Source organism: Xenopus laevis, chromosome 3L (genome assembly GCF_017654675.1).
Source record: "Xenopus laevis strain J_2021 chromosome 3L, Xenopus_laevis_v10.1, whole genome shotgun sequence".
Taxonomy (NCBI): domain Eukaryota; kingdom Metazoa; phylum Chordata; class Amphibia; order Anura; family Pipidae; genus Xenopus; species Xenopus laevis.
In genome coordinates this window covers 141,257,854-141,270,728 of record NC_054375.1, presented here as the reverse complement: position 1 = coordinate 141,270,728, position 12,875 = coordinate 141,257,854, and the positions used below count along the sequence as shown (strand labels likewise).

At 40.6% G+C, this 12,875-nt stretch overlaps 1 protein-coding gene across 1 annotated transcript in view; it reads left to right on the top strand.

The window, feature by feature from the left end:
• The window catches only part of adam9.L (ADAM metallopeptidase domain 9 L homeolog), a 54,000-nt gene that overhangs the window by 2,281 nt on the left and 38,844 nt on the right, over positions 1-12,875 (top strand). Inside the window, 1 exon segment of the mRNA NM_001085604.1 lies at positions 11,885-11,979. Coding sequence (NP_001079073.1) covers positions 11,885-11,979 — 95 coding nt within the window.

The following is a 12,875-nucleotide window of genomic DNA, read 5'->3' as shown; positions in this document are numbered from 1 at the left end:
ATATTGAGATAAAATCGGAGTTTGATAAATAACCCCCTTAGTATGATGTGGAGAATGATATTCTGAGACAATTTGCTACTGGTTGCTAGGGTCCAAATCAGGGCTGTGAAGTCGGTACATAAATCTTTCAACTCCTAAGTTTATGGTACCTCCGACTCCTCTGTTTTTAAAGGAACAGTAACACCAACAACTGAAAGTCTATAAAAGTAATTAATTAAAATTGAATGTACTGTTGCTCTGCACTGGTAAAAACCGTGTGTTTGCTTCAGAAAGACTACTATAGTTTATATAAACAAATTGCTGTGTAGCCATGGGGGCAGCCATTCAAGCTGCTGGGAAATAAAAAGAAAAGGCACAGTTTACATAGCACATAACAGATAAAACACTATTGTATTGGACAGGGACTGTTATGTGTATGTAACCTGTGCCTTTTCTCCTTTTTTTCCAGCAGCTTGAATGGCTGCCCCCATGGCTACACAGCAGCTTGTTTATATACAGATATAGGATCCCTAATCCGGAAACCCTATATCAGAAAGCTCTGGATTACGGAATGGCTGTCTCCCATAGACTCCATTGTATCCAAATAATCCAAATTTTTTAAAATGATTTCCTTTTTCTCTGTAATAATAAAACAGTAGCTTGTACTTGATCCCAACTTAGATATAATTAATTCTTAGAAGCAAAACCAGCCTATTGGGTTTATTTAATGTTTAAATGAATTTCTAGTAGACTTAAGGCATGAAGACCCAAATTACGGAAAGATCCCTTATCCGGAAAACCCCAGGTCCCGAGCATTCTGGATAACAGGTCCCATACCTGTATAACTATAGTTGTTATTCTGAGGCAAACACAGCTTTTACCAGTGCATGCTAACTATGTATTGTTAATTTCTGTTAAACTCTGTTACTGTTCCTAATGTATTTTCATGTTGACTGAAAGAAGTTAAGTACACAACATACAAGGCATTTTATCACTGCCTAAAGCTCAAAAATATAAACCACATCATTTGGTAATTCTAAACCAAAATCAAAGTTAAACTACATATTGGAAAACATAAAACAACTTGTATATGAATTTAACCTGGCCTATAGCTGTAGAATAGCTGTTAAATACAATCCAAAATGAACTAAAGTATTGTTCTTAGAAACAGAATTGCTTTTGCCATATCCTCCTTCATAGAAAGGCTTAAATCTGATTTGATTATTTTCAGTGGGGTTTTTAATTTTAGAAAAACGATATACCGTATATACTCGCGTATAAGCCGAGTTTTTCAGCACCCAAAATGTGCTGAAAAACTCGACCTCGGCTTATACGCGGGTCATACGCACATACTGTAGCCAATCCCTCACCGGATACTGTAGCCAATCCCTCACCGGATACGAGGCTCCTTCTGCGGCCCCAACACACCTCCCTCTCCCATAGCGCATCAGGACTCTGTGACTGACTGTCACGATCGCCGCCCGGAGCAGGTCCAGGAGCTCCGGGCGGCGCGTCCTTCCCTGCCGGCGTCCTTCCAAAATGGCGGCGCCCATGGCCGCCACGTGGGTAGAGGCGCCGGCGCCGCTACCCACGTGGCGGCCATGGGCGCCGCCATTTTGGGAGCGACGCCGGCAGGGAAGGACGCGCCGCCCGGAGCTCCTGGACCTGCTCCGGGCGGCGATCGTGACAGTCAGTCACAGAGTCCTGACCATATTCAGGCATGGAGGTAGCAGGACCAGGGCCCTTTTGTATAAAGTGTTGTGTTATTTCCCAGCACCCACTGCTAGCCCTGTATTCTATATGGATTATCTTCTCCCTACAGGAACCAGCATGGCAGCACCAACTGCTAAACAGGGGCTTATTTATAATAATGGGATTATTGGACCCGGTTCCCCCATCCAGGCCATATTCTCCTAGAAGAGTTTGTGACCAAAATAAGCAGAGGAATTTCAAAGCTCTTGCTGCGGACTGTAAACATTTACATGTGTCCTGCACACTGTTGGGGCCGCAGAAGGAGCCTCGTATGTAGTTGCTGCATCTCTCCATCTCTCTGCCCCTGGTTGAATTATAAGTTATTTTACTGTGACTGGTGTGCTTACAATTTTTTTTTTTTAAACTGTGGGCAGGCCTACCTTTCATTGTTATTCAGTGGGTGCAGGTACAGATTGATTTTCAATCAGCCCCTAGGCTTATACACGAGTCAATAAATTTTTCCAGTTTTCTTAGGTAAATTAGGTACCTCGGCTTATACACGGGTCGGCTTATACACGAGTATATACGGTAACCTCTTAATAAACTACACTCACAGGTCTTTGCAAAGTGAAAAAAGTGGTGATTTATTTAACCAATGTTTCAGTCTCAAGGTTACCTCGAGAAAGGTCTATGCTGAAACCAAAACTCTCTAAATCTGGCAGATATCTATTGGAAAAGGTAAAAAAGAATCCTGTTGGTTAACGAGCAGTGATGCACTTCTTATCTATTAGGATTGGATCATTGGCCCTTGAGGCTGAAAAATCAGATTGTTCCAATTTGGTCCTTCATAAAAGTAGGCTACGGCTTAGTTTATCTCTACGTCCCACCTCGTGAGTTTAAGGGCAGAGACACACGTGGAGATTTGGGGAGATTAAGTCGCCCGTCGACAAATCGCCTCTTCTTCGGGTGACTAATCTCCCTGATCTAAATCGCCAGCCTGGATGGCACTCTGATCGCTTTGTGGAAACTTCGGGCGTCTTCGGAAAACAAAGCGCTCTGTGTGCCATCCCGCCGGTGATTTAGATTCTAGCCAGCGGCAAGGCATTTCGGGGAGATTAGTCGCCCGAAGAAGAGGCGATTTGTTCCACGTGTGCCAATCTCCACGTGTGTCTCTGCCCTAAATCTGCCCATAGATGCAAAGATACTATTGTACGAAAGGAAGGTTCATATGATTTTCAGACAGTGTGTGCTGCCTGTCAATTAATGGCCTGAGCATCGTGTCGTTTGTTCTCTTTACTACTTTATATTAATCTGAATGGTTAGTTGCAGGTCGTAAGATTGTCACGGGCGATCGTTCGTCCAACAGTAGGCTAATAATCTGTATGTTTATCGCCATCTTTATTAGATCATCCTCAAATCCAGGTCCTGCCTAATCAACAGATTGAGAGGATGTGCACCATGAGGAATGGCTGGTTATTTACATAGCAGGGTAATGATAGAAAGGTTTCAGGGAAACAATATTTCTTCAAGTGAAGAGTTTGTTTCTATATATATATATATATATATATGATGAATTTCCCTGAAGGCTTCTGGCACACAGGCAGATTAGCTGTCTCTATCTGCCTGGAAATAGTTTTCATTGTTTCCTGTAGAGAAAGTAACCCATTATTCTGGCAAAGGAAACAATGACACTTCTATAGCCTCTCACTAACACTCTTGTGTGCTATATAGCTTACTAGTCCTGGGCAATATTTGTAATTTTTGTTATTTTCCTTCAAACTACTGTCAATGATAACAATACATTTAAGACGGTTATTTACTAAAACTCGAATTAGTCTCCGTTTTTTTATAAAAAGAAAGTCGACCAAACTCCCATCCACAAATTCAACTCATTTATCGATCATTTTTCAGCACTACGATTGACCAAGGGCAGAGACACAGTCGCCCAGCGACAAATCTCCTCTTCTTCGAGGCTACCCCGAACTGCCTTCCCGCCAGCTAGAATGAAAATCCCGGCGGGATGGCACTCGGGAGCGCTTTGTTGTCCAAAATTTCCTCGTAAGCAAACTTCGGGCAACTTTGGAAAACAAAGCCAGGCACCCTAGCTAAAGTATATCTCATATTGTATACAATCTCCCTGCTGTCCTGGATTATGCCCCATAAACTGTATTTCTTTTACTAACCTCATTTACCCCAGCAACAAAAATAACTGCAAACAGTAAATGACTGACGCTTCCTGAATAAGGGAAGTTGCTGGGGTGGAATAAGGAAGTGGTAAATCATTATTTTGTTCTGCGGGATTAAAAGGTTATTTTGCTGAAGGGGTTAGATTTCGGTTCGATTTGGAAGAAAATGAATCCTGCAAAAAGAGCTGACATTTGGCAGAATCCTGGATACCGTGAACCCCTAATTAAAACACAATGGAAGAGCTAAAAGGAAGCTAACAATCCAACCGAGTCTGTAACCCATCTAGGAAAGAAGGTTGGGGGAAATGAAAATGAAAATAATATATTGATTAGGGAAATACAAATAATTGTACCCAAAAACATAAAGGAGTAGGTAGTCAAGAGGATTTTCCCCTTTTTAAAATTCACTGTAACTGTATTTAACTGCTCTGCTTTGTAATGTGTATAGTAAGACTATCAACACAACACTACACTACACAGAAAGGCAAAAAAAAAACTGAAGGCTGGTTTTGGGGGTTGTAGTTTATTTAACATCTGATGGTATAAAATCTCAAAGCGCTGATCTAATGGCTGGTTTGTTGCTCTGACTGCAGTGACTGATTGGTATGGTTGAAGATTCTGAGAAGTGACCGTCATGGGGTGCTCAGAAAAGTTACAGAATTCTTCCAAGAACTGCCTTCTTCTGCCTGGCACTGTGTTATTTTGCACAATTCTCTAGCTAGCACACTTGTCATTAGCAAAACGGTGTAATCATAAGGAATAACATATGCTCTGATTATTACTAATTACTGTATCACTGCCTGTAAGGATATTAGCAGTCACAGGGAAGATCTGTGACAATATAAAGGCTTTATAATGAAGGCTGAGTTATACAGGGAACTAACGCATCACATTCAGGAATATTGTACCCCCTACTGAAAATTATAAGGATATTTGAGGAGGATAAAGGGTTCTGTAACTGTATAAAGACACAAGGCCGCAGGTGTATCCCTGTATAATGTTCATTTGTGGTTCTAGGCATACCTCCATGCAGAAAGCCATCATCCCTTTCTCAGGTTAATCATGAGTTTAAGAGAAGTGGGAGTAAGCGTGAAGCTGCCCAGGGACGTGTGTGGGAGTCTGGAGCCAAGTGCCTTGAGTTTAATTATCTATAGCAATAATGAAAGCACTATTGCCTTCTGTCAATTTAAAGGTCAGGAATGTGAACAAAACAGTCACCAACAGATTGCTCTGCCTGTGCAGAATAGGGGCACATGTACACAGGACATCTCTTTTTACAAATATTGAACTTGAAGTTACCTTGTTAATCTGGCCATACACAATAATATTTTTGGCCAATTTAGCTACCTGCATTCTGGGCCAATCGGGCTGATCCAATCATTTGGCTCCCAGGCCAATGATTGGATCATAATGGGTGCCTTTGCAAACTCGTCAGGAGTGGTCTGCTTCAACGCACCAATGATTTTGCTTCCAACTAAAAAAGCCTACTCATATATATATATATATATATATATAGATATATAGAGATATATAGAGATATATAGAGATATATAGAGATATATAGAGATATATAGAGATATATAGAGATATATAGAGATATATAGAGATATATAGAGATATATAGAGATATATAGAGATATATAGAGATATATAGAGATATATAGAGATATATAGAGATATATAGAGATATATAGAGATATATATATTATAGAGAGAGATATAGATATAGATATATATAGAGATATATATATATATATATATATAGAGAGAGAGAGATATATATAGATATAGATATATAGATATACACACAAATACAAGAGGTCCTCTGCACTCAACCCATTATCAATATATTTAAGACCGAGACATTTTGTGCATACAGCTACTGAAAAATGCCTTACCCTTTAAACAAAACAGGGATTGTTTGTCCATATATTGCAATATATTTAAGCTGGCCAACTAGTCAAAGTCATCCCATATCTGGCCAGATATGCTCAATTTTCATCTGATTCATTAAGAATTCTATTGCTTCATTAAACATTTTACAAAGGGACTAAGTTTTACCTGCAACTTATAAATAAGTTTCAGGCAGTTATCTGAAAGTTCTTTCTGGAGGGCACATACACAGGCAGATAAGCTGCCGACCCTGTCTGAGCTGGCTGTATGATTACCTTAAGTATGTACCTGTATTAGCTATTTTTACTTTAGTGGCAAAATTATTTCAGATAATGCCAGTTATTGAGATTTTGTTAATTATGCAAATTAGGATTTGGATTCGGTTATACAGTATAATCAACCAAACCGTTTGTGGAGGATTCCGTATTTGGCTGATTTCGTGCACCCCTAGTAGTGATGTGCAGGTTGACCTGAGCTCATGGTGACCCTTAGGTGGGTTCGGGTTGACATTTGGCCAACCATTGTGAGTTCGGGTTGGTAGCGGATCAGACTGGGCAAGTACACTCCTCCTCTGCTCCAGAAGATTCCCTGCAACATAATTGAAACCACGCAAGGCCTCTATTACTCTCGAATTGTTAGAAAAAAATCATGGCAATTTGCGTCCAATATTTGTACACCACACTTGTAGTTGTACATAATCCATTGTATCTCTTTATGACGTTCCCAGCTGTGCAATGATAATCCTGCATGCCCTTGAGTGTTTTACTTGCGTCTCACCCAGTATCAACATAATGATTTTGGGTTCTGTTTGGGTTTCTGCCCAGATAAAGTGTTTATTCAGCTCCGAAAAACAAGAAGGCCTAGGCAGCCTTTATTTGGGCAGGTTGCATAGCGGCTGCTCTCAGAGTCACAGGGAGGGGATGGCTAGCCAGTGTTTGGGACTTTTTTTGGCACAGACGAGTGCAGAGAATTTGCAGAGGATCTGTGTGATATCCTATACTTCCACTGAAATATTTCACGCAGCTTGGTTACAGAGCAAGCCTGTGCCAGGGCCCATTACTGTGTAATTTTATATGGGTTCAATGAAAGCATTTTGCTGGGGGGAGACCCTGGGGTAGCTTTGACTGACTCATATGGAATTTGATAGGTTCACCACCCAAATAACATTTTTTTTGCTCAATACAAGAAAATTGTAATTATAGGCAACTTTCCATTACATGTTAAATTGTTTTAAGGTTCTTTGTAGATAACTTTCGTCATATTTGTAAATTACTTTCAAAGGGTTGTGCACGTTTTATTATGATGCAATTGGTTTTCAATTTTTGTGGTTTTTGAGTTTTTTTACCTCTAGTTTGCAGGTTTAGCCATCTGGTCGCTAGGGTCCAAACTACCCTAGCAACCATGCATTGATTTGATTAAAAGACTGGAAAATGAATAGGAGAGGACTGAATAGAAAGATGAGTAACAAAAAGTAGCAATAATAATTTGATGAGTACTTTTTGAACACGTTTATGTTTTGTAAAGGCAAGTTGACCCTTTAAATGAATGTCTGTTAAATTAATAGGTCAACTTACCTTCACAAAACGTATCCTTGAGAGGTTTGGCAAAGGAGGCAACTTCCACTGATTAACCTGACACAAGGCAGAGATTGATCCTTGGCCAAACAGTTAGATGAGAACAATTCTTGAGCCATCCGTGAGTGGCTAATCGGTTACAACCCAATTGATTAGATATAGGAACATGGTCACATAATGATACTTTTTTGTATATTTCTATTATACTGAATAGCTACCACTTGATTCTAACTTCGCTTTAAAGTGAATGTAAAAAATAAAATTGAGTTGCTTAGAATGGCATTTCCCCCCATATTCTTACACCTGTTTGTGACAAATGTGACCATTCTTGCCACGTGCTTGGGTTAAGCAGGGCACGGCTTCCATAGACATCGAATGAGAAGAAAGTGGTACAGGGAGAATTTGTTTCTGGAAACGCTAACAATGGAGTTATTATTCTGCCGACCTTGCCTTTCAGCACTCGCTGGAACCAACTGAAATATTAGTTCTGCCCAGTTGTGTCTGTAATGATGCCTGTTATTATCATTTCTATCAGGCTAACGGGAGCTAAGGCTGGTATTTGTATCGGGGAGGGAACAGGCTTCTCTGCAGGTCCTTTATGACTTGTTTATTCAGAATCCACTCTTTAAAGAATGCCTGGAACTCTGTCACAAGAGCAATCACATGTGCAATAGTTAAAGGTGAAAACATGGAGGTGCCAATCTATTGGGCCCCAAATCTGTAACCTTGGCTTCTGGGAATGGTAAACAATTGTACCTACCTGGTGTTTTGTCTTCTATGTGTTGCTATTTTCCTTGCACTTCCCTGTTCAGGTGCATGCCCAGTATAATAAACTAACCCAAAAGTACTATGCTACAACAGTGGATACAAGAGGAATAGATCAAGCATAACCAAGTGCGGTAGGGCGGGTCATAAAGAGAAAATTGTCAGGTGTTGGGGATAGTGACATTTGGGTAGATAGAGACCTGCAACTGACCCTAACCCTACCTTTCCCAACCCAATCTGGTGATCTGTCGGTACTTCTATACCCTGTCTGTAATGATGCCTGTTATTATCATATTATCAGGCTAACGGGAGATAAGGCTGGTATTTGTATTGGGGAAGGAACAGGCTTCTCTGCAGGTCCTTTGACTTGTTTATTCAGAATCCATTCTTTAAAGATTGCCTGGAACTCGGTTACAAGAGCAATCTTGCAATAGTTAAAGGTGAAAACATGGAGGTGCCAATATATTGGGCACCAAAACTCTAACCTTGGGTTCTGGGGATGGTAAATGTCCTCCATAAAAATTGTACCTTCCTGGTGATTTGTCTTCTATGTGTTGCTATTTTTCTTGCACTTTCCAGTTCAAGTGCATGCCCAGTACAATAAACTCATCGAAAAGTACTATACTACAACAGTATGGAACAACCTAAGTTGGCACTAGGGATACAAGAGAAATAGATCAAACATGGGGGCATAACCAAGGGCGGCTTAGAGAGAGAAAACTGTCAGGTGTTGAAGAATGTGTCGGGGATAGTGACATGACCTGCACCCCCGACCATAACCCTACCTTCCCTAACCCAATCTGAAGATCTGCGGGTACTTCTATATCCATGCCGGACCTGTCCATCTCTAATGTCACTGAAGTGGGGGTGATTAAATAGACTACAGCTGGAGGATGAAGTGGGGCACACTGATGCCACCATGAATGTATGTCTGTCCCACAGGTCTCATGGGTTTTGTGCCTGCACATGACTAAATGGAAAATATAATAAACACATCAACCGAAGAAAAGTGCACAGTGCAAACAATTTTTCCTTTACATGAATTTAATTCAGAGTAAACTCTTGGCTGAATTATGGCTCAGTGTTACATAATAAAACTTTTCTCATTAAATCTCCTTATGAAATTCCAAAGAATTTGTAAAGATTTGGTGCAGAAAGCCCAAGAACCACTTTACTGTCCTTTGTTTTCCTAGCAAACCTATTCTCTATACGGGTGAGATCATTCCTCTGGCTTTGGGAACAGATATATGTGAATCACAGAGCCATATGTCTGATCCAGTCGGCTGGTACAGTCCATAGTGGATAGCTTTCCCAGGTTTTCATTCCCACAGGGGTTTGAAGCCTCTGCTCCCTGCTTCCTCGCTCACATCTGCAGTCAAAACATAAATAATCCTACATGTTTGTGTGGTGGAAGGGCCTGAAAGGAATATCTGTATTCTCAGCTACGAACTCATCAGATCATTTCACTTGGTGGTTTTGGTTTACGACCCCATGTTTTTATATTATGTAATAGTTACTTCCTGAGCTAATCTGTGGGAAAACAAACTTTTTTTTGGGGGGGGGGGGTGGATATACAGTATATACAGTACTGCTGGAAATTTATATTGCCTCTATTATTATACCTTATATAGAGCTGACATTCTCCTGTATCTCCAAAATTAATAGACAAGCTTCCCAAACAAGTGGATGTAGGCCTGCTTTGTCCTCCAGTGTGGTGGGCCAAATAAGCAACTGCCCTACCTAGTCGATGATTGACTTGGCATCTAATGTCCGCTCAAGCGTGAGCAGCTTTGCACAACTGGGACAACATACTTATAAGGCAGACCTGTGAATAGGTTATATACTGGGCAAACCACCCATTGAATGAAAGCTGTTGCCTGGCCCTGCCCAAGCATATAAAACGTTAGCAGAAATCGTCAGAATCCGATATAAAGCTATACTGTAGGTACGGCTATGGGTATTATTCCATTTTCCTATTTTTAGGTGCACAGTTTGTTACTCTAGTACACTGCACTGCTACTTTTCCAGTAACAAGTAATTAGCTGGGAAATGTACCAACCTGGCTCATGAGTCAACATTTCCAGAACACGGTCAGGACAGTGCTGCTTTGTACCTCACTTTGGGCAGATAAAGGTAATATTATGGCAAGGCCTTATTGGGCTTAATCGGTTTCCATTACCCTGAGAGCTGATTCCTAGGAATCTGCATTTGTTTGGTGATTGTTTACATCTGAATTATAAAAACATTGTGCTTAAGAGATGTATTAAGTGGTTATTGCAGGGTCTGGGACCCCTGTGGGCTGAATGTTATGGAATAAAAAGAGCTTGAAGTTATCTGTGAATAATGTGATTTACCTCAATGAGCATAAAGCTGGTAAGATGTTCTCTTTGCCTATAGTTTTCATTAAGCAAATCTATGGCTTCTATTATTTCCTTAGCTGACTTGGGAAATTAAGCTGCTCCATGTTTCTAACTTCCTGGATCTTGCAAGGTAGATACAGTTGACCATTAGATTGCCAGTGCACAGGTAAAACCCACATATGCAAAAATAGCTAAAGGAGGGGGGTTGGTTATACAGAGTTCTTTATCTCTAGTTACACTAACAGGGGAGGGAGATAGTGTGAACCAAAACAATGCTGTTACTGCTTTATAATCGTACATAAATCAATTTTTATATAATAAGCATAAGCTGCATGCCTCATCTGCCCTTTGACTCAATCACCCAAACCAACTTCTTCTTCTATTAAGGTTTTTCTCTAGAAAATCTAAAAAAAAATGTATTTCCTCTTAGGTCTTCTTCCTTCTTGTGCCCATAGAGTGTGAAATGTCAAAGCAAAACCACGCCTAATGCAATACAATTGAGATACAGTTCCGTGAAAAACAACTGCATGTGCCAGAACCCTAAAAGACAGCTGAGCGATAAATGGGATTTGGGGCATTTCGAGATGTGACTGAGCCTAGCTCCTACAGTTGCCATCTCTAGCTTTGAAAAATAAGGAAAACTCGAAAAAGAACAGGTGATTTTTTTCTTGGGGGGGGCAGCAGAACTGTCCAGAATTAGGCCTTCAATTAGCTTAGGCTGGCCCAGTTTGGTAATCTTATATATAAATCATTTCCAGCTCTTTTCTTTGGTTTCCTGTTGTTCTTCCTTTTCCATTCTATCCTGAGGGTCCAATGGCAACTTATGTTGATTGATAGGATTCTGTCCATTGACCATGTGTTGGAAAATAATAAATGTGGGGACTTTCTGGATTACGCGTTTCCGGATAACGGATCCCATACCTGTATTAGAAGTCACTGTGTTTTGCATACAACAGGGTACACAAGTTTCAGAAAGTCAAGACAAATTACTTCCCGTAGCACCAGTTATACCTGCTGACATCACTGAGTGCTGTTTATAGAATGTAGTAGGGATGGGCGATTTTTTTCGCCTTGTTTCGCCACGGAAATGACAGCCAAAGACTTGTATGGCATTGTGCATCATAGACTTTAATGGGCTTTGGCGACATTTCACCGGCGGCAATTTTTGGCAAAATGAAACGGCTCAAATTCTTCCATCCCTAGAATGTAGTTGACAAGATTTTAGATTGTAAGCTCTTTTGGGCAGGGCTAGCATCTTGTGAGCTTAAATAAAACTTTATAAGCCTCCAGGCCCATGGAAGCTGCTAGATAGCTGGCTTAGAAACTGACCCTTTACAACAGTTTTTATTTTTTTGTTTATTTCCTGCTGTGGCTTTTATTAACCTTGCTGCCCTAGGGTCTGAAAAGGCTTATAGTTTTTATTTGTATTTTACAGGAATAGAGCAGACATCCTTCCTGTCTTCCTACAATATAATTATACCTCAGAAAGTAGCCCGGGCGCGAAGAGATACATCTGGCTCCTCTGGAGAGGTAACTTACTGCTCCCCTGCGTTCTTTGCAATTGGTTTCTGTTTAAAAGCAACCTACTCCTAATATTCCAACTGTGATTGTATAAGAGAATGTTTGGGGTCATTCATAGATATTTATGCAAGAGGGTAGCAACTGGCGCTGGTCTACTCCCGGGAGCCAATTAGTAGAAGTTTGCACGGATAAAGCCGCTGTAGGAAGTATCAGGGAGTAGGCTAGAAATGTTTGCATTGAAGGAAAGGCTACAATCAAGTAAGCTTTATCAGAAAGGTCTATATAAATACACCAGTAAACCATCAAAGTAATGCTGCTCTGGGTCCTTTGTCAAAGTCAAAGTAAACTTTATTGTCATCTCGGCAGTATACGAATACACAGTGAGACGAGACGGCGTGGCTCCAGCTAGTACAGATCACAAAAAGGCACATCAAATACAAAATAAATATGTAAACATTTGAAATGAGCAATATATTGGCAGAAATTGGATCTATACATGTGTAAACCTTTAGAATTGTGCAAATAAATTAACAGTAGATGAAGTATTAAACAATAGAAACACCACATTTCTTTCCTTCTATTGTGTACATATGGGTTTCTATATCACACTTCCTGTTTTCACCTTAAACCTCCAGAGCTAGGGCTTGAGCATGCTCAGCTTGCTCCTCTCTCCTCCTCCTTATTCCCCCCTCCCTCCTCCCCTCCCTGCTGTAATCTGAGCCCAGAGCTATGAGTGAGCAGGGAGAGACTCAGGCAGGAAGTGATGTCACACAAAGCTAATATGGCAGCTGCTATCGTAAACAAACAGAGAGAGCTTCTAGAGCTGTTTCTACTTCTGTAGAATGTTAAAGCATTCTACAGCATAAATATAGTGTTATAGCTTGCACCATTGTGGCTAATCTATT